At 32.5% G+C, this 26,065-nt stretch overlaps 1 protein-coding gene across 6 annotated transcripts in view; it reads right to left on the bottom strand.

The window, feature by feature from the left end:
* Positions 1-4,674: 4,674 nt before the first annotated feature.
* The window catches only part of Lrfn5 (leucine rich repeat and fibronectin type III domain containing 5), a 259,458-nt gene continuing 238,067 nt past the window's right edge, over positions 4,675-26,065 (bottom strand). For 3 of the 6 annotated variants that reach the window (XM_013510460.1, XM_005376880.2, XM_013510459.1), the window contains 4 exons: positions 21,018-22,422; positions 17,720-18,432; positions 11,279-11,322; positions 4,675-5,063 (listed from right to left, as the gene is read on the bottom strand). In XM_013510460.1, the coding sequence (XP_013365914.1) occupies positions 5,046-5,063; positions 11,279-11,322; positions 17,720-18,432; positions 21,018-22,402 (2,160 nt within the window). In that variant the 5' untranslated portion in view covers positions 22,403-22,422 and the 3' untranslated portion in view covers positions 4,675-5,045. Of the gene's footprint in view, positions 5,064-11,024; positions 11,192-11,278; positions 11,323-17,719; positions 18,433-20,494; positions 20,681-21,017; positions 22,423-26,065 lie in introns of those variants that run through there. The other 3 variants (XM_013510461.1, XM_005376881.2, XM_013510462.1) reach the window with 3 other exon arrangements.

A 26,065-nucleotide genomic window follows, 5' to 3' on the forward strand; every position in this document is an offset into this window, starting at 1 on the left:
ATATATATATAAATATATATAAATTATTATATATAATATTAATTATCATATATAAATTGGAAAGAAAGAACCAAAGTATGTCTTATCATATATGGCAATGTATTACATATAAAAAACCCCAAATAATTCTCCAGAAAGCTACCAGACTTAGTCAACAATGTCAGTCAAATTGTAGGGTTCAAAAGAAATATATCAAATAAACTACATGTCTAAATATCAGTAAAACATTACCTAAAGAATTTAAAGCAGAGAGAAATACAATGAGATCATATGTTCATGGATTGGAAATGAATATATCAGTATTACTCAAATCAGTCTACAAGTTCAGCTCAATATCTCCAGATGCCAATGTACATTATTTTTTTGCAGAAGTAGAAAAACTAAACTTGAAATTAATGTGGAATGCCACGACCCTAAATGTTCAAAATAATATTGAAAAACAGAAAAAAATGTTGGTGTACTAACACTTCCTGATTTAAAAATTTATAAAGCTACAATAATCAAAATACTATTACTAAGATGGATATATAATTGAGGGGATTTCAATTAAAGTTCCAGAAGTAGAGCCACAGATCTAGGACTAATGGATTTTTTTAACAAGGCTGCCTGGTCCATTAAATGAGGAAAGAGTAATGTATCCAATAGCTGATGCTGGGACACCTGGATGTCCACATAAGAAATAAAATTACACCTCTACATCACAGTGTATACAAAAATTTACTCAAAATGAGTCAGCCATGTAGCCATAAGAGGTAAAACTATAAAACTCTAAATTTTTATAGGTAAAACTATAAAAACTCTAAGAGGAAAATACAGAGGTAAATCTTCATGTCCTTTGGTTGGACAGTCAGCTACAAATACACCAATTTCCAATAAAAATATCAAGTAATGCTCAAGATTATTAGTTATTGATGAAATGCAAATTAAACAAAAAGAAATACCATCATGTGTTCTATAAAATTGTTTCAGTAGAGGATATACTGCATATAAGCCATGGGCCCTTACCATAATATTCATAGTGATCTTTCTCTTTATTTGAATAAATACACACTATGATGCTGTTACAACAACGTATCACCTGACATAGCATTTGTCAGAGCATATCCTTATTTTTAAGTGACACGTGATTATATCACACATCTATGAGAATGAAAACAAAAGCACTTTTCAGCCTTTTGGCTAAGATCAATTGAGAAAGAAAAGAAAATTTTGAAGATATAGGACCCCACCACTCTCATATTTTATTAAGGGAATGTAAGGTGGTGAAAATAAATTTGGCATTTCATCAAAAAACTTTTTAAAAACTCAAAACTAAAATTATCATATTACCTAGCAATTCTACATCTAAATTTAGACCTAAAAATTCAAAAACTGAAACTCAAAGCATACATGCACATCAATGCTCACTGTAACATTTTTTCAGTGTTATAAAAGTGAAAACAACACATTTATAATGAAAGATGAATGATTAAAAAATTTTACACACACAAATATATCTATATATCCAAGAAATTGTATTCACCCATAAAGAGAAATAAAATTCTATAATGTGATTCAACATGGGATAACATTGAACATTTTATGATAATTATAGTAAGATATATAAAAAAGGACAAGGGGTTGGGGATTTAGCTCAGCAGCACAGCGCCTGCCTGGCAAGCACAACGTCGTGAGTTCAATTGCCGGTACCGGAAAAGTAAACAACAACAACAAAAAATAAATGAAAAAAAGTTAAGAAGGACAAATACAGTATGATTCTATTTTATGAAATATGTAGAATGAGCAAATTGACAGAGAAATAACATCTAAATTTATCAAGGGCAGAGGAAGGGAAGAAATTAATGCTATCATTACCTAAGTAAAGTTTGTCTTAAGGGTATGAAAAAGTATTAAAAGTAGATTTACTTACAAATTTTTAAAAACAAAGACTGTTGCACATTTTGAACGCTTTCATGCCATTGCATGTATCCTTTAAAAAGTTCAGATGCCACATTTTTATTATATATATTTAGCACAATAAAAACACTTTTTCAAAACAGTATAAAAAGCTTAGAATAGATAACTTCAGTATATATAACACTGTCATGTTAAATAAAACATTCATATCCGGAGACTTTTCCTTTGGTTGTACACAATATATTTTTCATCTGTTGCATTTTTAAATATTGCATAGTCTTGATAAACATATATGCAGACAGAAATATTTAATAAGCTATCTGAAATGTCAGTATAATTACATGGAGAAATAAGACAGGAAAAATTTTGAATATGTTCCACAGATTCAATAAAACAAAGTAAAAGAAAAAAACTAATCAAAGTTTAGGAATATATTTTGAAATAAGCAAACCAAAATTTTGTCATAAAACATTCCATATGTGTGATATGACATATTTCATGATATAACTGACAATACGTGTATGAGGCATAATCTGCATTACTAAATTTTAAATAAAAGAATAAAATTATTTGAGTTTTTTATATGTAAGTCATTTTCATCCAACAACAATATTTTATTAGTAATCTTTAGTTCTGCAGGTCATTATGGATTTTAAATTTAATAATTGTTGATTTTTAAAACAACATACTTTCAATCTAAATCGGAACTTACTAGTTCTAGGGATATTACACTCAATCTTATTTGAATTTCTCATCTGTGTGCTTGATATATGTTGTAACACAGAAGTAAGATATTACATATGTTCAATTATAAGTACCTATAATATATACTTTTTATCAGCTAATTTACTTGCACATTTACACTAGAGTGCAGGATAATAGGAAATAATATGAATGACTTTGAATTATATGCATTAACATTTTGGTAAGAGTTCTTGCCCTTCATTACATCAGTCTCACACATATAATATACTCAACTAAAATTATGAGTTACCATTTATTTTGAAAATATTTTGTCACTTTTATTTAGAGCATTTTTTGTGAATCACTGCTGGTCTCATTTAACTATATGGATATACTTACATTCTCCTGAGTCCCTTAAATATAAGTGAATGTATCATTTAACTAAAGTAATTTATTATTGGACATCTTAGAATGAGAGATTATACCTTTTCCTAACAAGCAACATTTAGAAAAATTAAATGTGTACATCATGAGTGCCAGCTATTTGGTTTAAGATTGAATGCATACAAAAATGGAAGTTTCAGATTTAATACTAGGAGCTATGGGAGTGAAGCCTTTAAGTGACTAAGTTTGATTTTAGCTCTAACACACTAAATATTCTGTTCCATGGACAGATATAGCATAAATATTCTAAACTAAAGTAGATGACAGGTAAGACTGATAACTGAGTAGGTATCACCAGCAAAGAAAGCAAGAATCATCCCCCAGGGAGTAGGGGAAATAAAAGTATACTTGGATAGTGTCTTCAAAGAGAAATTAGCAAATTTACCCAAGAAAGACCTTGCAATGTACTTTTGTGCTAAGATCCTGAAAAAATCATTCTAATTTTGGATAATGTGTACATTTGAGCAAATAAGTTGTATGCAAGAAGAGATTTACAAAGGGAATGCTTACTGTTTGATTGATCTCCCTTTAATCAACTAAACATTTATATTTGCAAATATGGATTGTTCAGGTCATTAGAGTTATTAAAATACAGGTAATTAAGTAAATTTCCAGTGTCACAAATCAACCTCAAGATTGCCACTCAAAACTCTTCTTTCTATTTTAATCATATGTTGTATGAGGGTATGTGTGTCTGTTTTTTGTTGTTGTCATTCATTCTTATTGTTGTCCTCAAGTTGTAGGTTTTCCAGCATCGAAGCACAGCTTTCATGGATGACATTCTATAACCCCAAAAGCTTAGACTTTTGTTATTAATATCATAGATTAAGAATGTATAACAGCTTAATTCACAATATTAAGAAGGGAATATTTCAGTTTGAACCATTTAAAAAATTTTAACCTACTTGTCACTTTTAATAATCACTATCAAAATGGTCAAGAAACAGAGTTGAATCTTTAAGTTTTAGAGAATTAGAATTCAGTTAGTAACAGACTTTTGCTAAATATATATCAAGTTCTGTGATAAATTTCTGTGGATTGTGAAATTGTGTGACAATATTTATGACAACTTGGAAGGTTAGAGTGGACGACAGGATTGCTTCAAACCAAAATAAACTCTAAATTTTAAGCTTGCATACTACTTCCCTATGACTGGATTGATATTTGTTAGCCATCAAAGATATTTCAGTTGTATATATGTTGACATTAAATTGGCTCCATGTTATGCTTCATTTATTCCAAACTTTTGCAAAATTGGGGAAATGGGCACCTAGAAGGACTCATAAGACCGGAAGTTATTAAAGCCATGCTTACCCTGGTTCTCTTGAAAAGTAATCAATTTAGATTAACTATAATAGGTCTATTTTGTTCTTTTCTCAAGTTATTCTTGGATAAGAGAGCCCTTATCGCTTTTTCTTTTACATGAGGCACAAAGTTAATACAAGTTAGTTTAACTAGCTCTATGGTGTTCCATAGAATCGAGTTCACCTTGTCATATAATGAATACGTTGTTCTAATATCCCAAAGCAATCTGCAATTCTTGAAGATTTTTGCACTAGGTTAAATTGTACTTTTAGCGCTTGTACTTAGAACTTCATTCAGACTTGAAGGAATAGATATTTCCACAAATAAGGCAATGTGCAAATTCTGTCATAGTAAAACATTTATTTGTTAAAGTGATATAGATTATTCAAGATTCTACAGTCTGTTAAGTCATGGATGGCAATGTAAGATGGATTGATACAGAACTTGATGCCAATGTAAATTTTTTTTATTTCCTTTTTAAAAAAAATATTTGTAGGTCAGAAGAAAAAAAAAATTTGGTTTTCAAAGGGAATGAACCATGGTCTGAAGGAGCCAGTTCTGCTGGCATCAATGACTTCCGGTTCCGCACCGGCTCCTGTGGACAATTCTTCTAGGACACAGTTCAACATTAGCTTTGTGAACTGCAACACTGTTTAGTTTTATCCAGTAAAAATATCAGTGGCAACTTTTTTCAGGAGAGAGAGAAGTGGTGCTCTTCAGATTAACTCCAGCCTCTGAAATGAAAGAAAAAGAAAAAAAGGGTGGGGGGAGAAAACACACAGCTAATAAATCATTGTGTTTGCAATCTAAAGGCGCATGAACTGTAAGCAGGAAGGCAGAAACTTATCACTATAGAATACAAGACACTTTCCCAAGCAATATCTGGACATGAACACCACTATTTAAGGTATTCATTGGTAACTTGCAAGTAGTGAATCTATAAAGGAATCTTCTTATATGAGGAATACATAAAAAATATAAAACAATGCCCCTTTTCAAAAGGAATCTAAACGTATGAATACTGTATAGTAGTTATATCAGTCAAACCCAAATTATAGAAGGGCATTTTCCCTTGCTTCAATTTTCATATTTATATTCTCAACATAATAGAAAGCATTACTCTTATTAGTGTATGCCCTTTAGGCTCTAATAAACATATACACTATTTTTTAAAAAAATTATACATATTAGATAAAATTAGCTCAACATTTCTTAAGCCTAAGTGATCTCTCCATTTTTAAAACTGTTAAAACTGTGCTAAGATTTGTGCATGATACCATTTTATGATACATTTAATGTTAGGGAAAAACACTTATTTTCATTAATTAGATACCTTTTACCCACAGAGCAAACAGAATAAATGTGAGATCTTCTAAAACTTCACAAGCAAAGGCAACTCCACCATTAATATAAACATGTTACATAAAATTTTTTCACAAAGATGTTTAAGCATCAAACTGTGAGAATATTTTCCCCTTAAAATAGTGCTTAATCTTCGTGGATTTAGATTGTGTCTTTAAGTTTTAACCTTGACAAAGAAAGAAAATTATTACATGTAATACCTGAAATAGAAACAAATTTTTTCCTTTCCATTCAAAATTTACTCCATGCCTACATATTGCTATTTAGAGGTTATAACACATCAGGCATGATTGCATGTTGACATAATGAATTTTGAGTTTACTGAATATTCTATATTTAAATGATATAGGGTACATGTGTATAACTATGTAAGACATTTATTCAAGTATAATGAGTTATTTTGATCAATTTATGAGATAAAGGTAGGTAAAATACTGCACAGATATTTAGTTAAGAAAAACTTGAGTAAGTGACGTTATTTTGGGTACTGATAATTTTTGAGATTAAGAGAATCACCTACTCTTAAAAAATAGCTAAGAAGCCAATATATATCTTATTCATAAAACAAAATAATTACCTTGGAAACTGACAAAATACACATATCACTATTATAGTTTACCTGGTACATATTATCAAAAACATTGCAAAATTCCCTCCAAAACACAGAGATATATATTACAAATTTTCCTTTATTGGATTCATAGCATAGATTATGTTAGTGAAACTGAGTAACAATTTTTTTCTATTTCCATTAATGTGCCCTCTTTGGTAGGAATTCAAATAAAATTAAACCAAGGTGTTCTGGCACGCTCCTGTTATCCCAGCACTCAGGGAAACTGAGGCAGGAAGATTGCAAGTTAAAGCTGAACCTCAGAGATTTATGGACTTAGTGAGAACCTGTCCCAAAATAAAAAATAGTAATAGTAATAATTAAAAATAGACCGGGGAAATAGCTTGGTGCAAGACCCTGCATTCAGTCTGCAGTACCACAAAAACATTATAAGAAATATCAAATTATGGGAAGTTTTAGAAAACTAAAGACTTAGTGTCTTTTGAAGAAAAAGTACATTTACATAGCTTTATTTGACAAGTAATACATCCTTCCTTCCAGGATTACAAACTAAACCCAAGTTAGAAATTTCATAAGCTGACGGATACAGCAACATAAGTGGAGTTTCTAACTTTCACATTGCATAATAATATTATTAACAATTTGAACAATTGTAGATTAAGAAAATGCTATTAGACATGAAGATTAAGATAGTAAAAAATGCCTGGAAAACATGATGAACATTTGCCTTTCCTGAAGCTAACACTAATATTGAAATGATGACACAATTTGGAGTCAAATACAAACCGGTATTAATCAGAATACACAAAATAAAATTGCAACTTACTTATCCATAAGAAAACTCTTACACCAATTCCCCATAAGCCTAAATATTGCCCATAAAGTTGCAGAGCATCACAAAGATAAAGTGAGAACAATGACAATCATGGTAAAAATTATAAGAATTTAAAATAATCACCTTGGGGTAAGTTTGAGATGTTTCAGTAATGATCCTTATGTGAAACAAAGCATTAACATGAAAAACCTTTCTGGACTAAAGGGTTTCTTAACAAACTCAAGAGTAAAAGGAAATGTAAACTCCCTCAGTAGAGAAGCAAGATAACCTGACATTCAATAGACCGTGCTAAAATCCTTACCACTGTTTTTCTTCTGTATGTAATTAAGCATTATGAGGATTTTGATCTTGAGTAGCCAGGGTGTCAGAACAAAAAGAAGATGATTCTTAAAGGCCACTGTTTGAACTTGGGGTTTTTCTTTTTTTTTTTTTTTCCCCTAACTTGTTATAAAGTTCTAACAAATATGTGAGAAAATATGCTTTAATTATTAAAAAATAGTTAAATGTTTTCTATGTGTGCATCTGTTTTATTACTCTTTAATTAAATTGAAATTAATTTATTTTCATAGGGAAAAACTCTGCACAACAAAATATTTTGTACTGATCTTCCCTAGAAACATTTAAATTAATTTAATTTTCATAGGGAAAAACCCTGCAGAACAAAATATTTTGTATTGATCTTTTTTTTGTTTTGTTTTGTTTTGTTTTGTTTTGTTTTTCTCCGGTACTGGGAACCGAACTCACGACCTTGCGCTTGCCAGGCATGCGCTTTGCCGCTGAGCTAAATCCCCAGCCCCTTTTGTATTGATCTTACCTGGTAACGATACCTTATCTGAAAATCCTGGGGACAGAAATGTTACAGATTATGGAGTATATTAGAATGTGAAAATTGCATGTTTATAAAGTATAGAGTTGCTAAAAGCTGGGAGTTGAGTCTAAGTACAAACTTCATTTCTGTTTCTTGGACACTTGGTACGCACAACCTGAGGATGATTGTGGGTAATATTTTTAGTGTGCCTATATCTTGCTTCTGACTGAGCCAATGACCAGAAGCCACAATTCTAGTTGTGGGATAATATTAGTACTCATAATAGTTCATATTTCAGAAGTGTTAGATGTACAATTTTGGATTACGTGTCCTAAACCTATATACTCACAACATATAAGATTTGCTTTGTACTTTGGTTCTTCTTTATATATTTCCACAAACCTGTATTTTCCCTAAGTTGTAAAAATATTGCAATTTATTTATAATAAACATTACTGATTTGTATTCATCAGGAAACATATTTTCTCTAAATAATGGTACTTAGTTCATGATTAGAACATCTGTAACAGACATTCTACAAGAAAGACTAAGTCTTAAAAATATCTTGATGCTAAACACAAATATCTCAAGTCAAATTTACTTTAAGCAAGAAGCAATTATCTTAAAGCATAGTAAAATTAATTTCAGACTATGTCTAAATTTTTATGCCTGCCTACACACGTGCATGGATGCACACAGAGATAATACATCTATATTTTTGTTTTAATATAGCAAATATTTCTTAAGAAATTTTACTAAAATCATTTTTATTAAATGCAAACTCATCAATTACTCCAATCTTTGCATTAAACTCACACTCCTATTGCTTTCCTGGGTTCATTACAAAGATTAAAAATCTTTGCCAAACCAATATTAACTTATATGTGACAATTTGCAAGAGAATAATTTTCACTAATTTTATCAATGATTCCTCTCCCCTTTGTTCTTGAGACCTCTTAGTGCAACTAAATTGTTATGATTTTGTTTCAGTGTGTATGATACACTGAAATATTTCAAACACATTCTGTTTTTATACAAGACAATCAGAGGACATATTTGGGAAAATGGAGATGAAATAACTTTTTCTTTTTTTTTGCTCTATATACTTGGGAAAAATATCTACCTTGCCAGTTCAGTATGAGAGCTACAGACAGTACAGAACTGAGAAGCTGTGATCACAAAAGATCTCCACCAACAGTCCTGTCTACAAGACACTCATAGTAAAGTGCTGCTGACCCTGAGAAAAGCTATGAGAAGAAAGAGTGTACAGGTCACCAACTCTTCAGAAGGAACATCGCCACTTGCCCTTGCTGACAATTGTAGAAATATGAGGTCTGGTGCAGCGCAAATTATTTACTGAGCATCAGGTAAGTTCTGGTCATATGGTAACTTAAATTTGGCAATGGAAATGTAGTAAAAGCTGGCTAAACAGAGTTAATGACACTACATTTTATTGCAATTATATTTTTCTATGCATTTGCTTTCCTTTGTAGTATTTACAGAAAGAAAAGAAAATTAGAAAAGCTATGAATGTTGTCTATAAAGTTAGCTAGTAATTTATTTTGTAAAAAGTAACAAAGGCTCCGCACAAAGTTTAAAAAGGAGACAATATTCCATATATACTTATGCATTCATCATATTTACATACTGTAAAAATATTCCTGAAATTATTATATAGCAAAAGACCTCATCACTGAATGATTAGGATCTAAAGTTTCAATAATTTATATATTTATGATAGATTAGGATTGATTTTTTTTAAATTTTTAACTGGATATTTAAATGTTACAACACCAATACTAATTACTTGGAATAAAAAGTCATTACTAAAAATGCTACATATTTATTGTGTTTGTAAATGCTATGTTATTTTTAAAGGTGACAGGCACTCAAAAGTAAGTACAAAGGCTTACTTTTCTCTAAATCTTAAATTCTAATAACATAGAAAAATAAATAGATGAGCTCATTAATATATAACGTGTCCCAGTAAATATGGATAACTGAGAAATTTGTGTAGTGGCACTTTAGAAGTAGTCACTCATACTGACTCTGCCTCCAAATGTTAATCTTACACTCCACACCATTCTGAATTGCACTTTCTGATATAAGACTCATCTACTTCTTAACTCCTTTCCAGAGTTATCCTAACTTTCAACTCAGCTGGATGTCCCAAGTCATCATAAACAAAACTTTTAAAACTGAGAGCGATCAAGACAGAGACAGATACAGCAGTGAAAGCAGGAGGAGGACGAGTAAGATAGGGAAGAGAAGGAGGAAGAAGAGAAGGAGGCAAAAGAAAATGGAGAAAGAAAGAGGAAAGGGGAGAGAAAGAGGTTCAGATTGAGGAAGAGGGGAAATGAGGGTGGTGGTGAAACAAGGCGCCTTTGTGCAGTTCAGCTAAACACACACAATAGAACACTGAGCGTGTGCCAGACACGGGGCTGGTATTATTTTGCCTGAGCCATCTGCTCCTTTTCTGTAATGTAAGAGTAGGATCCTAAACCCGTAAAGAAATGATGCATGAAAACATTTTGTGTGATACTGGGATGGAATGCACAGGGGAACACTCTGAAACACGGACCAAGTTATTGGTTTTTCAAGAATGTTGCTTTTGAATATGTTATTTATTTAAAACAGACTATTTTTACTACAAACAAATCAGCGGCCTTTTTTAGAACTTGTAAAAGCACAATTATTTTTTCTGTATCAAACCTCAAGCAAATGGCTGATGCTTCCAGCTGTTTGAGCAGATTGCTTAAGTGCTATTCTGCTCTGGAAACACACTTTCTGATCCAATTAAAATGCAGGAATCAAATTCTCATTTGAAACTTCCAAAAAAACACTCAACAAGAGTAATTGGTTGCTGACAAAAGGAATACCATGAATATTTCATGTGTAGTCTTTTGCTCCATTTTAAAGTGGCTTCATTCATTTTAGATAACACTGAAACACTTCTGCTTATCCATTTTTAGTGAAGCATAATGTATCATCTGAGTTCCTACTGGAATATGGAGGTCAAAGTTAGGAATGAATACCATGTTTAAGTTTGGAAATATTTGTAAAAATGCACATTGCATTACACTTAATTACAAAAATGACTCCAATGTTACCTATGGCATTGTTGGTGTTACCTTTATTTATTATACTGTGAATCAGACACGTTCGGTTATTGAGGTCTAGATCTAAGTTTAATCATTAGAAGTTCACTCAACCCAACTTAACTTCCAACTGCACGGTTGAGAAATCTAAGTAAGTTTTAATGGGAAGTTTCAGCAAGTTAAACAATCTAGAAAACAAAAATATAGAAAATTTATGTATGAAATAGGTAACCTGCTTAAATATTGAGGTATGTGAGAGGTAATGAGATTCTCACCTGTGTTTCCTGGACAATCTGGTCAACATTAGTCAGCAAAGCATCTGGGAATAAAATGTGAACAATTCATTTTTCTAAAGATACAGTCCCTAAAGCCCTTCTCACGGTAATCTTGATAAAACACCTCCTAAAGACTGAGCTACATTTTTTAAATGAACACTTACTTGGGGTAATTCAACTAACTTTTATATTTTTCCTACTTCCCCATATATAATAGTATAAAAATAAAATTTAAAAAAAATGTGCTAGTACCCAATATGAGTAATTCTCAACATGTTGGGTGTTTTTCATGTCAAAGTTCAACAAGAAAATCAGGTTTCTATAAATTTTTTTAATGTATAACCATTTTAACTATATGGTTAATATGAGAAAATATATCAAGGAAAAAATAATCCACAGCAGAAAATATTCAGTCATATCACACAAAATATAAAATTAGCATTTACTATATTAACCATCATCCCAGGCTCCAAAAAATTGTGCATTTTGCAAAGTATCTGTCCATTTTTATGCAAAAGAGTAATATTTTAAGAACAAACATTCTGTCTTTAAATATTTATATGTATTCCAATTGGCTATAAATGTTTAATAGCATTACATAACCTTGTATAGCACATACTGTACTGCTTTACATAATATCTGCCCACACGAATACTAACATTTAAAAGTGACAGAAGAATAAGAAAAAAGTTTGTGTCCAAAGGTGTTTAGTCACTGTAAATGTTCACAGGTGACTGAGATGAAAGGAGGACCAATTTATTTTTGCTTACAAACCTTCAGCCCAATATTCATATCAATTTACAATGGCCACTGTAGATTAGATTTTTCTTCAAAGCAATAACAAGATGTTCACATTACCAAGAAAAAAATTATTAGCACATTGGATATGTAGAGTTCACACAATATTTCATATGCTCCATTACATTCTGAAATAATTATTTATTGAACATATTCTGGAGCAGTACTGTGCTATCTACGTAGCATGTATGTCAGATAAGACTGAATGCATAAACATTTCCAAACACAAGTACTTTAAATGAAAGGCCTTCATGATTTTTTCCCAAAATGTATAGAAATTTATGCTTAAATTCATAAACATTGCAGTCAGTAATTTGCAAAGGATGGATGAAATAAGTCTGCAGAGCTGAGAAACTTTTATAATCTAAAAACATCCAAAAAAATAAATTTATACTTAGGCTGGGCAGGAGGAACACAAATTTTGACCCAGCCTAGACAAGTTAGCAAGACCCTATCTCAAAATAAACATTTAAAAAGGGATTGGGTATGTAATTCAGAGAGGAGGGCCTGGTTTCAATTCTCAGTATCACAAAATAATAATCATAGTAATAATAATAATAAAAATATTACAGAGCATACATTCCATTGTTTTCTAGTAAACAGCAAGTATGTTGTATAGTTTTTCTGGGAGAATGTTTCCTGATATGCAGAAATTTAAATATAATTTTATTTTACTAATTATAAAATTACTAATTTGAATTGGAGAACATGAATTATTTTTACTGATTAATCTTGTGTGTATATCTATATACTCATATACTGATGTGTAATATGTATGGATAGTATATGTCCACATATATATGTATGCCATCTGTGTATATATTAAATATGAACTTTAGATTCCAAGTTTGGACTCTGAGATAGTTGAACATATTGAGAAAATAATTGTACATTGATTTTACCTATTTATAAAACTTGATAAAGTTTAAGATTTATTAGTATTACTTTAATCAGTTAACTCAACACCCAAGTATTCTCCCAATTACTTGTTGCTTTCTGTCACACAGTTCTAAGATACGAAATTTTTACGATGGTTTAAACACAGGAATATGTTTACCACTCTTTATATTAAGTAGCCTTCTGCATTGCTAGAAGAAATGTTGATTACTTAGAATAAATAAAGAAATAAGAAAAAAGAGGCATCTGAAAATCTTAACAGTAATCATAACCCCAGCATATATTTACTTAGCATGGGAAAGAAAGGATCGAGAAATTTTGAAGGGCGAGGTTGACGTTATTGCAAAGATCCACTTGTTCTTTGTTCTTTATGCAATTTTAAAGACATATTTCTTATCCATACATTAATTCAATATCAGTAACATAAGGTAAATCATTAGTACTATTATCAACCACAGAAAAATGAAAATCAGTCTTTCCTATCAGCCAACAGTGTGCTGGTCTGTTCCCTAGAACACCCCATGCCTGCACTGAAGCACACGCGGTTAAGCAGAGACACGGGACAGCTCTTGGGACAAATGGGAAAGCGATGCCACGGAAAGGGTCACATCCTTTTCAGCCTCTAGCAGGAACAAACATCGCTTTCGAAGCATTTAAAAGCACAACTGAGCAGCACCCTCACCAAGGGTGTACTCAGCTCCTTCGTCCCTGCTGTCTTCTTTAAAGTAATGCGTCACTTACCTTTACATTTTTACCCATAGGACGATGTTTTTCGTTTACACAATATTTTAACCATGGACTTTTTAAAGCCTTTATCACTGTACACAGAGAGGAAAGCCCAATACTTAGGAACTCATATAAAATTTCTAATAATTACTCTTTTTTTTATAGTTATAAATAAACTAGTTCCTTTTCAGATATACAAGCAGATAAAAATATTTAAAATTATATTGGAAGTAAGTTCTTGTGAGTATTTTAAATTGAAGGAGAATATTTTACATAAAAAGAAAAAGATTCCTATAGACAAATAAATGGAACATATTTAGCTTTTAAATTTCTTAAATAATTGTGAAAAAGTATATATATTCCAGAGAATAGAGTTGTTATTTTTATAGATTTCTTAGAATGCTTCAAGTAATACATTCTAAAAATTTTTGGAAAAATTTATCTAAAGAACAGGTAAAATCAATTGTTTTAAAGCATAAAATAGCATCATGACCCTTCATCTGTATACAATAGTAGTTTAAAAAATAGAAAATAAATTGACCAGAGTATTGGTGTTACTGGTTATTGAATCTAATTAAACTTATTTTTATTGTATTACAACTTAAATGGCTTTATTTTTGTATCAATATTTGTAGACTAAAGTAAAATAACATTCAAGTCAAAGTTAGACTTTTGAGACAGCTTTGGATACTGCATTACTTCTTTATGACACGTTTAATCATAATTTGGTGGTCCAAAATTAACAAAAACAATATAAGAGCACACACTATTTGCTAAAATACATTAAATAAATGCTTATTTAAATATATTTAATAAACAGTATTTTTAAGTTTGTTTTCACATTGGACAAGTTTGTTTTCACACTGATTAAGTGAAATGACTGAAAAGGAAAGAAAAATAACTAAGAACAAGAAAGTGGAAATAACATCTTTTCTACACAGAGTAATCAAACACAAACAGCAAAACACACGTTTCAGATCACGTGTATATAGCTGCTAAGTGAGGAATGCATTAAATCACAAAATGAAAAGAAAGAAAAGGGCAAAATTTCTTTCTTATGATCAGTAATATCTGGAGACCCAATCTCCACTGTGCTGAGTAATCAAACTTTTTATTACCACATCTCTGGGGCCACCTCTCTGGCCCCCCCTCATTCAAATATCATCCAGTTATTTGTTCAGCTAAGCAGCTCTTCTGTTTTACACATAATATACATTACCTTCTTCTGTGAAAATTTTATGATATAAAGAAATACAGTAAACACTCTACCTTTTGATAATTGAATTTGTTGTTGATCCCCCAAAATATAATTCTTTTAAAAGACAGTAAAACAGGCTAGACAAACACTTTTAAGAACTTTTGTTCAAGCATTTCAGACTGTTAATACAGCCTGAAAATAGTCTAGTAATAATAATAATCTAAATTATTTTCAATTATTTCAGTCCAGCAAAATAAAATTCACATCTATAGATATCATAGAATCTCAAATGTTTCTGAAAAATAAAATATTTTAATCAAAGTTTCATAGGAAAGGTAGGAAGGTTATTGATTTGAAAATACAGACAACTGGAAAACATAATAAATTAATCAGTAGCTTGTAATAATTATAAGCTGTTGCCTATGGCATGTGATTTCAGAGGCTCTTTATCCTTCATAATTTTAGAAATCCTTTCGGGATTCATTTTTTTAAGAATTTAAAGCTTTGTCCCATTCAAGATTTTTTAATATTATTCTTATATACCTGGGAAGGAAAAGAGTAATATGCTCATGCTAATCAACATGGGTGGAAAATTATGCAGTTGATGATAATCTAAAATATATACTTGGAAGCTGAGCATGGTGGTGCAAGTCCGGAGCTCCTAAGTGTGGGAATACAGACCTGCACCACCATGCTCAGCAGGAGGATTGCCACAAATTCAAGACCAGACTGGGCTACACAGTGAGTTCAAGCCCCGCTTGAATGATTTAGTGACACAGTATATCAATGACTTACCCCAAAATACATGTGATGTGTGTGCGTGTGTGTGTGGGTGTGTGTGTGTGTATTTGAGATTAGAACATTATTATATTAATAGTGTTGAAAATACACTTCACTCTGTGAAGTGCTTTTGATTTCAGAAATTCCTGCCACATATGTGATCTCATTTATCCTTCAAAAAACTATACAGTACATGAGCAATGAAGATGATTAAACTTTGAAAACATGAAAGGCAATCATTTCACAAAGGGAAGTAGAGCAAGGGAGGAAAGGGATTTGAAATACATTAAATAGTCTATAGTACAATCATTTTTAAAACTTACAATAAAGTCACCTCTAATTTTTTTCAAACTTAGCCCCTAGTAAGTGATATATTTTCTATATATTATATGTCTTTAAAATTAATTTAAATTTTCTTTGACCCTAGAAAACAGAAATTAAATTGTCTTGATTTGAGTTTTTACCCCTGTATTTTGAATGGTTTTTCAGGGGGTCTGAAAGGATTCAGAAAATTTTCCATTGTATTTGACTTACTTCCAGGGATAGTTGACATACATTAGGCGTTCATTTACCATGTTATGGCTATCATGTCATGTTCTTTTGAAGTAATGGATCTAAGTTCTCACATGAACAGTAGCCTCAAAACAACATGAAAACAAAACAAAAAGCAAAACACAACATAACCTTCAGGTTAACACCACTTATGGATCATTAGTATCATAAGTAGCAGAAAATACCTTCAATTAGTATATAATTATATCTTTCAATCAGTAAATAGGAATATTTATAGACTTTGATCGTCATGATAGTCCAGGAAAGTTCTAGTACCAAGAAACATTATTATTTTAAGAATAACTATGAAATCTTTTTAAAAGTGGTATATTCCATGTAAGCTGAGTGATTTCTGACTAAATTCATCATAGTCTTTGGTTAAAATAATAAACACATTTACTTTAAGTGAAAAGCATTCAAATGTACAATCATAGCACAGACGGGAAAAACACTATATGGTTAATGAGCAGTGAATTTATATCGCTGTAAATGTGATGAGAACTCCATTAGAAGATTTTTATTTCACTTGATGATAAAATAAACACCCTTTTGATATAGTAAGTCTTATATTTCTTCTCCCTCTTTAACTTGCATTAAGAAAATATAAAATACACTCATTCAGTAAATGTGTTGAATGAATACAAATGTACTCATGATGATGCACATGAAATGTAGCCTGTGATTCAAAACTGATCATGTTTCTTGATAAAAACCAAATGAATTGCATCTTAACCTAACCAAAATGCTGTTTAGCAAGGTGCTTAATTTTGTCATTGTCTGGGTATCCTAATAGAATATTTTACTTCAAGTAACCTATCCGAGTTTTCTGTGCCACAAAATTGTCATTGAAAAAATATACTGTCTACTTACTAAAAGATACCAATTACCCCTACATGGTCTTTTGAAAACTTGAACTACATAATCATTGTTTTTAGGGAAGGCTTTTTTTCTGTGAGAAGTTTCATTTTGTGCCTTCTTTTGCATAATCTAGAATCCTGTCTTAGAATAAGGAAAGGCACTGCTGCTATCCCAGGCTTTTTTGTTTTGTTATTTCTGTGCCTTAAACCATTTTTTCCATGTTGCTTTCATATATTCATATATATAGATATATGTATGCATACAGATCAAGTATACTCTAGATGCTTTATGCATAACCTGAGCTCTATTAGACATATGCCAGAGAAACAAGACTAGAATTCCAGATTCCAAATTCTTATGTGAATTTTCAAAATGATTTTTCATCAAAAAAGAAGTAACAGATTACACAGCACTTTCCAATATCCATTCAGAATTTGGAAGAGTTGCTTTTGCACTATGCCCATCAGAACTCTTGGACTGAATTAACATGCCACTCACAGACATGCTTCTTTTAGGAAAGAATTCACACTTGTTCGGTGAGTTAACATAGCAATAGTATTCCTTTACTTCTCCATGCAGGGAGTACCTGTGTCTGCGCCTGGATCTTTCTGCAGGCACAGTGAGAAACTTACTTGGCTTGGTATGTGCTCGTTTAGATGTGGGGCCCTCTGTGACAGAATCAGGAGGTTGGCTAGCCAACTGCAAGGCAGTCGAGTTGTTCCTGTTAGTGTTTTGGGACTCAACATTTGTGACAGCTTCACTCTGTGGTTCAGCACTTGGCTTTGTGCCAGTCTTTCTTTTCTGCTTTTGGGACACAGACGTGCTTGAAGTCCAGCTAGGAGGCAAAGCAGAGGTAGTGGTAGAAGAGTCTTGACTCGAACACGTTTCTGAAGATTGGGTGACATTGTCACTGGCAACTTTACAGCACTGGGCATTCTCTTCAGGTCCCACCGCTTGTTTGGACATGGACTGGGGCAGTGCAATGCTGCAGCCTTGCATCTGAGCCCCATTAGTCTGAGAATAAACGTTGCTAACCTTGGTGACCTTGTGTTGCCCATTATTGTTACAAACCTTATACCGGATCATTAGAATGATGATGAAAACCAGCACAGACGCAACAATGATTCCACCAATAATTATAATCATGGTGCCTCCCAAAAACTGGGACTGCATGAAATGGCACCGGACATAATCCTGCTCCGTAGTAAACTGGATGCAGCCCACGACTCTTGTGGCAGTGAGGGAAGTGATGCCATCATCGTATATGGCCAAGACACACAAGTCATACATAGTTCCAGCAGCCAGGTTATTGACCAGGAAAGTTTTGCTCGTAGGAGGTATCATTCTGAGGGACAATGGAATTGTGTTACTATTTAAAATAAGACAACATATATACACATGCAATCATCATGACTTCACCTCTGTCTCACTAAATTCTCTTTAAGTTAAGCACATTTATACCTCACATGAAATATGGGAAAATGATCTAATCTTCTATTTACCCAGTCCAAATAGCTAAAAGTCATTGCTAGAGTCCAGGTTCTATTAACGGTGCTTGTATGGCTCCTTGACAAGCTTACTAATTACACTGTGTGGCAAAGCAGAACTCCTAAAAAAAGCCGCTGCTCAAAAATCATTTATGACAAATTGCTTTTGAAAGGTGTGACTGTGACATTATCTGACTACTAAGCAAATCCATTTAGCACTTACAACACCTCTGTGACGAAAAGCCAATTTGAAGGAAGAGAAAACACTGACAATCACATTAGAAACCAGAAGGAAAATGCATTTTGGAGCATTTATTTTCCAAATCAGAAATAAGCTGCTATGGTATAGTACTCACAAAATCTATTTTTAATAACTATGATGATTACAAAGATTCAAGTAATTTATTTATAGATCTTATTGCTTTTTATGCTCTGGTCCCCCAAATGTATTTATAAATAAGGACAATGTAAAAATATGAGCATTATCCTAGCAATGAGAGAAAGGCAAGGCTGTTTGTTGACTAGGGTATAGCTCTCTCATCCCATTGTGTTCTGAAAAAATTGCATCAAAATAGTTTCTGAAGTTTGATAAGAATTTACAGACAGCTCTGAAACTATGACATTGCAAAGGTTTCTGTGAATGCCTCTTCTCTCCCCACTAACCTTTTTCCTCATATATAACCAAATATGACCTGAACTAAAGTTAATTGAGAAGAAAAAGCATGTGATCATATTTCATTCCTGAAAGAGAGTTCTAGAAATTTCAAAACTTTTCATTACTAATTTGCAACACGACATATACAATTTTTCATAATATACCAGAAAATTAGCAAGTGAAATTGTATATTCATGATTGAAACTACTAATGCTTAATGAATGTATGATAAATGCTGGACGTTTCTATACATTAAAATGTCGTCTTTACAATGACCTTCTGAAACAGGCATTACCACTACTTTGCAGATAACAACCATTAGTTTTGGGATTCAGCAATTTCCTCAAGGGAACACAGAATTGACTCATCGCAGAAGGATTAAACCTTGGAATTGAGAATGTAGTTGATTTTAAAGGAATAATGCTAATAGTAGTATAGAATACCCTGTAACTACTAAGTTGAGTGGTTGGGATCTATATCTATCCTTGATAACTGTTTCAATAACCCCAGATTATTGAAGAGCCCTAGATTACTGAAGAGCAGAGTGTGAATGCCTGTTCCTGAGTATCAGGCTCCATCTGTACATATTTTTAGTGATTAACAGAATATTAGAAATTACTTAGGCTAATCTTTCCTTTTAATAATGAGGAAATTAAAACTCAGTCAAGTGGAACATTGCCAAGGATTGATCAATCATTTGACTAGCTAGGATAGCTGTGGTTTTTTTTTTTTCCCACTATTCCACACTTAAAAAATACTCTTATTTCCATCCATGAATGAACATTGTATTGCCCTCGAGTGTCTATATTTAAGAACTAAAAAGATCTGATATCTGAAAATCTTAAAAAGAAACAAAACCTTATTTCAAAACCACCATTTTATATCCTTTCCTATGGGTAATAATAGTCTGTCACTAATGAATTTATGTCATGACTAAAAAACTGTGTATTTTCTACTGAAAATTGGACAAGATGTGACTATAAATCAATGAGGCTGAAGTTTAGAAAAACATACCAGAAATTCATTCGCAGATGCAAATTCTTCATCACTGTCCTTATTGGATATTAGGTGCATAACTCCAGTGATACTTTCACTGCTCAAAATATTTACAAACCTTCCCTTTGGAACTGTCTTAGGAACCAATGCACAAGAAACAACACACACGCACATAGCTCAGTCGCTCAGAGGATCAGTCTCATTATTTTATAGTTACATCCTAGTTTTGACCAAAAATGGCAATATCCATCTTGATCACCCACCTTATTCTCAAGACTTGGCTCCAAATGTCTTTTGCTTGTTTCCAAAATGCAAATTCACCCTCAAAAGACGAAGATTTGCCACCAATGAGGATATTCAAAATAGTGTGACGAAGGTTCTAAAGATAATTCCAAAAGTGCTTTGAGCAATGGCGGCATCATTGGGGCAATGGAATAGCCTCCCAACGTGACTTCCTTGAAGGAAAGAACACTCATGTGGATGTGTAAGTTCTGGTATGTTTTTGAATTTTTAAATTCAATCAATCTTGTCTCTGATAGTCACATCTCTCAGATGAGGTGAGAAAAGTAAGCATAATATTAAATATAAATTTGAACTCTTTAAAAATAACACTGTTCAAGATATTTCCCCACATATAGTCACCAACTTTAACAAGCCTTACTTTAGGTACTTTGAAATTGTAATACTGGAATTACAACATAGAATAGGATTGCCTATTAAAAATAAGTAGTACATTAATTAACCCTACACTTAGAACATGGTAAATGTTTACACTGGCTCAATAGTCCTTACCTGTAAACAAGGGTGTCGTCATAAGTACCATTGTACTGGATTTGAAACATACGTATTCCGGGGATATTTCTTTGAAAATTAAATTTAAGTAGCGCTGTCGATGTAGTTGCTTCTGCCACTACAATTTTATCCTGATTCATTTTAGTATCACCATTACTACTACTTGCATTTGAACCTGACTTCGTAGAAGTTGAGATATCCGAAGAACCAGGATCAGGCTCATGGATGTGGTTTGTACTGTTTAATAGGTGAGGGAGCTTAATTATATGAAGATCCACTGTTTGTGTTGCTTCCCCAGCAGGATTGGAAGCAATACAGGTAAAAGCACCTGTGTCTTTTACAGTTGTTATGAGAATGTCAAGTGTTCCATTATCATACACCAGAGATCTTGTTGCATTTGAAATAAGCTTTCCCTCGGGAGAGATCCAATGAATTGCAGGTTCAGGATCTCCCCGGGCTTTGCACCTCAGTGTTGCCCTTTGACCTTCCAGGACTCTCATCTCATGCGTGTGGCGAGTAATGAGAGGAGGCTCACATAAAAATTCTTCCTCAGGAATTGACCAAAAATAGCGGCCAGTTAAAAGTGCAGGAGAAGCGCAGGTCTCCAGGTCATCTTCTCTGGACAGACGCCTCAGCCACAGCAATTCACAGTTGCAGTGCAAGGGATTGCCACCAAAACTCAATGCAAAAGTAGATGGGCTTATGATTCCTGAGGTTGCTAGTACCTGAGCTCGCTGAAAGAGAGGGTCAGGCGGTAGCTTCTGCAGTTTATTTGATGTCACATCCAGTCGAGTCATCTTGTGCAAGTGGGAGAAAGTCCCTTTAGGAATATTATCAATCATATTGTGATCCAAACTAAGAGTGTGCAAGCTAACCATCTTCTCCACAGCATCCCAGGGAATTGTTTCTAGATTATTATAGGACAAATCCAGCTCTTCAAGGGCAAAAACGTCATCGAATGCTGTAGAAGAAATTAAAGTCAGCTGATTGTTGTTCAGTATCAAATGATGAAGATTAGAAAGTCCACTGAACATATCATTTGTAATTTTAGTCAATCTGTTGCTATTCAAATGCAAAGCCCTCAAGTTGCGTAGATCAGCAAAAGCATGAGGTGTAATGAAACTTATTGTATTCCTTGATAGAGTCAGGTCCACCAAGCTGGTCATGTTAGCAAAATCTTTCCTTTTGATATTTGTAACAAAATTGTCTGCCAACCGCAGTTCCACAGTTCTTCTGTCAATGTTTGGTGGAACAAATAGAAGCCCTTTCTTGGCACAAAGGGTTGCAAGATTAGGAGACAATATTTGACAGACACAACGCTTTGGACAGATCTGAGCTCTCACTGCTATGCCAATGAAAAACAGATAGAGAAGAAATTTTTCCATTGTAGATCAGATTTAAGAGCCTGTAAGAGAAGATACAAAATACTGTGTCAGCATCAGATCATTTTGTTAATACTCATTTTCCCAGCAGAATAGTATTTTTATGCAAATTTGACCTCAGAAAAGATTTCATTTCTTTACTGAACAAATAGGTCCTAAATAGTCCTATTCTGTACTAAAGGTTCTAAGGGGTACTAAAGATGAATAATGTTTTATAGGATTTAAGGTCAAATAAGAAAAACAAGCTAAAAGAGTACTATAATTATTTAAATTAAGTGTCATTTTGAAATAAGCCCATAGTACTTTAGGGGTGCACAAAGCAGAGACATCTCCTCAGCTGCAGAGTTGAGAGTTCAGGGAAAATGTCCCTAATACTGAAGGACTTCTTTTACACAAGCTCAAAATATTAAGCTTATATTTAAGGATTTGCAAGTAATTTACTTTAATAGTCTAAATCTACACAGTTAAAGATAATATATGCTATTAAATAAAAATTCTTACTATTAAAGGTAATTAATGATGAAACTTTATTCAGATAGGCAGGTACTATATAGTACAACTTCAATATTCTAACTGCAAATACAAGGTCTTACCCCCAAAAATAAAATGACTGAAAATTCTCTAAGTTCCTTAAATATTGGAATATTTTACTAGCCATTAGTGTGGATTTTTAAGTTGATTTACGATACAGTCATCAAAATCCTCAGTAGTGTATCCAAAATTATGTACATGGCTTCTCTTTTCTTAAAATCTCAATGATTTTTATTCATTCAAATATTATTTAGAAAAATAGACAATTTGAGAAGTTTATTTTCTACTTTCATGTTGAGTATATGCTATTGAAATTAATCTTCACAAATAAAATGGCAACATAAATGTGATTAAAGGGTTATGTACATCCCAAGAAGTTTTAAACACCAATAGGGAAAACAACTGTAGAAAACATCCAATTTTTAAAAATTGATTATAAATATAGAGAATACTTCTAGAAATATTGTACAGTTTTATCAAGCATCATCTTATCATTTTGAATTATCATATTAAATGTGGCTACAATTAGTAAGAGTTACTCTCTCAAATAGACACTTCTGTTCGTGACTAAAAAATACCAAAATGGTTTTTCCACAATAAGTAGACAGAAATCTATAAAATAATAGTTTTCACATGTTGGAAACAAGCATAGAATTGCAAGTCTACAGAGTGAATTTCAGTGAACTTTACAATTTCAGGAGACACCTTTCCGTCAGAGCACACTGAAGGGAAACAAGAAAAAACAAAAGGAAATTAAACTACAGACACATTAGAATTCAGAGCGCACGGTGGCTGCATCTGTGAGGTGGCATATAAGGCACGAGAAAGTTGGCCAAAACAAACACACAAAGATTCGGTAATATATGTAACAGCAACAGATAGATACTGACCAATTTAAAACCTATTTTAAAAAAAAAGATGGCAGAAAAGTACACAAATCTCAGTGACCTATGGAATGGTATTAAGGAATCAAACATGATATACAAAAGTAATGGGAGAAGATAGGGAGGAAAATAAAGGTAGACAATTTTCCAAATATGATTTTAAAAGCTTATGTATCCTAGCTCAACACAGTAAATCATTATGACATATCAAAATCAAATTACATATAAAAAGAAAAACAAAACAAAACTCTTAGAGTCTATCATAGAAATAAATCAGATTATGATAAAGTGAGTTGTACCAAATAAAAGTAGCTGTTGACTACCTAGTGACTCCGTTTCATAAAAAAGCAAGATGGATGTCGATGAAAACATCTTTAAATTATTGACAAAAAGAAAGGAAATCATCTCAACTCCATTGACGTGAGATATGACAGAAAAAAGAATCACAGTACTGAAAAAACAGTTACATTGCTAGTGGATGGTAAGAAAACATAGAGGATATTCTCTTCAGATTGAAAGAAAGTTATGTCAGCTGAGAGACACTTGAATCTTTATACACAGCTGAAGAGAAGCATAAATGATGTACCTGTAGGTAAGTGTAAACTGCTGTATTTGTGTTACACCTTGATACGTTTATAATTAATGTCTCTGGTAATGAGCTGTATGTAAGTCACAAGAAACTATCATTGTCATCTTAACAACCAAAATCATCTGGATACAGCACAAACTATATTTGAAAACAATACACAGCATTATTCTTCTGTGAATACAAAATAATTAAAAGTAAATAAATTCCAGAAGTACAGTTCTGATAAAAGGAAGTAGATATATAGCTGTCACCCATCTCTTCCAGCATACAAAACGAGAGTGTCCTACCTGACATAAATTGGGATTAAAATCTTGCTACATATAAAGGGCATTTCAGAATCATGTGGAGGCCTCAGAACAAAATAGAATCCACAGGAGCCCCCAAAACAGAGTGACAAAGTATTGGCCCCCATTTTATTCCTACTATTCTTCATTCAATAATGGGGATACTTACAAGATGAGTGTATTATATATCACAAGCATAGACTAATAATTTTTTTAATTATACAGAAGGAAGAGCAATAGAAAACTGGAGTAAGAAAGGGAAACCAAAGGAAATAAGGTAGGAAATCCTGTGTTTCAGAGAGAGAAGCCTAAAAAGAAGCAGAAGAGATTAAAAGAAATGTCATCCAAGGATCACAGGGAGGAAGTGGTGAATTCAACCCCTGCCCATCACAGAGATTTCTGACTTGCCACCGGAGCATTCCTGCGGTGGCATTCAGCAGCTGAGAAAACCGCTTAGATGAGATGTCCACCTTCGAGAATGTGAAGTAGCCTCAGCTCAAAGAAAAGCGAGAGGTGAAGAGAGAGAAGAAAAGGTATTACATCACATAGAGTAGAATCACCATATGATCTACAACTGAACTCTCATAAAGGTAAAAGAAAATAGAACACTATATCTAAAATTCATAGAGAAAATAGATAACCTGGAATTTCATATGCAGTAAAAGTACAAGGAGCATAAAATTGGCTCTCAATTAGTAAAAGTCTAAGAGAAATTAATCTCAGACATTGTCTACAGTATATAATGAAAGAAGTTTAAAAGTACAAGAGGAACACAGACAAAAATCATTCCACTGAGAACATATGAAATTTATGTCAAAATGTTATACTGAATGTTAAAATATATCAGTAACTTTATTTTTGTGTGTGTGTTTTGTTTTTTTTAATTTATTTTAAAAATGAAAGAAGGAAAACATGAACAAACAGACATCCATTTACAAAATAGCATAAGAATAATACAAGCAATACAGAGTTACAGACAAAGTGGTAGGAAATTAACAATGGTTGTTGTATTACGTATTGATATCTTCAAAGTGGTTTCTCAGGAAAACAAATAGAGACATGTGAGATTCATCAAATAATTAATCATTAACTGTTCCTTCCAGTAAAACGATAGGAGCCAGTCGTACAACAACGTTAGCTATCCCGTATATACATACATACATAATTTCCCCTTCTTTCTTTTCTCTTTTCCCTCACCCCAGTTGCTCTTCACTGTTGAGCATTTTCCTTTCATTTCACAATGTCTGTCATACCTCCTAATTTTTATTCACTCTTTCAGGTTCTTACACTAGTGAGACAATATGTTGCTTGCATATGGAGGTCTGGTTTATTTCACTTATGAGTATAGTCTCTAGTTGTGACCATTTACCTGTAAAAG

This window comes from Chinchilla lanigera, unplaced genomic scaffold (assembly GCF_000276665.1).
Source record: "Chinchilla lanigera isolate Chin_1 unplaced genomic scaffold, ChiLan1.0 scaffold00008, whole genome shotgun sequence".
NCBI lineage: Eukaryota > Metazoa > Chordata > Mammalia > Rodentia > Chinchillidae > Chinchilla > Chinchilla lanigera.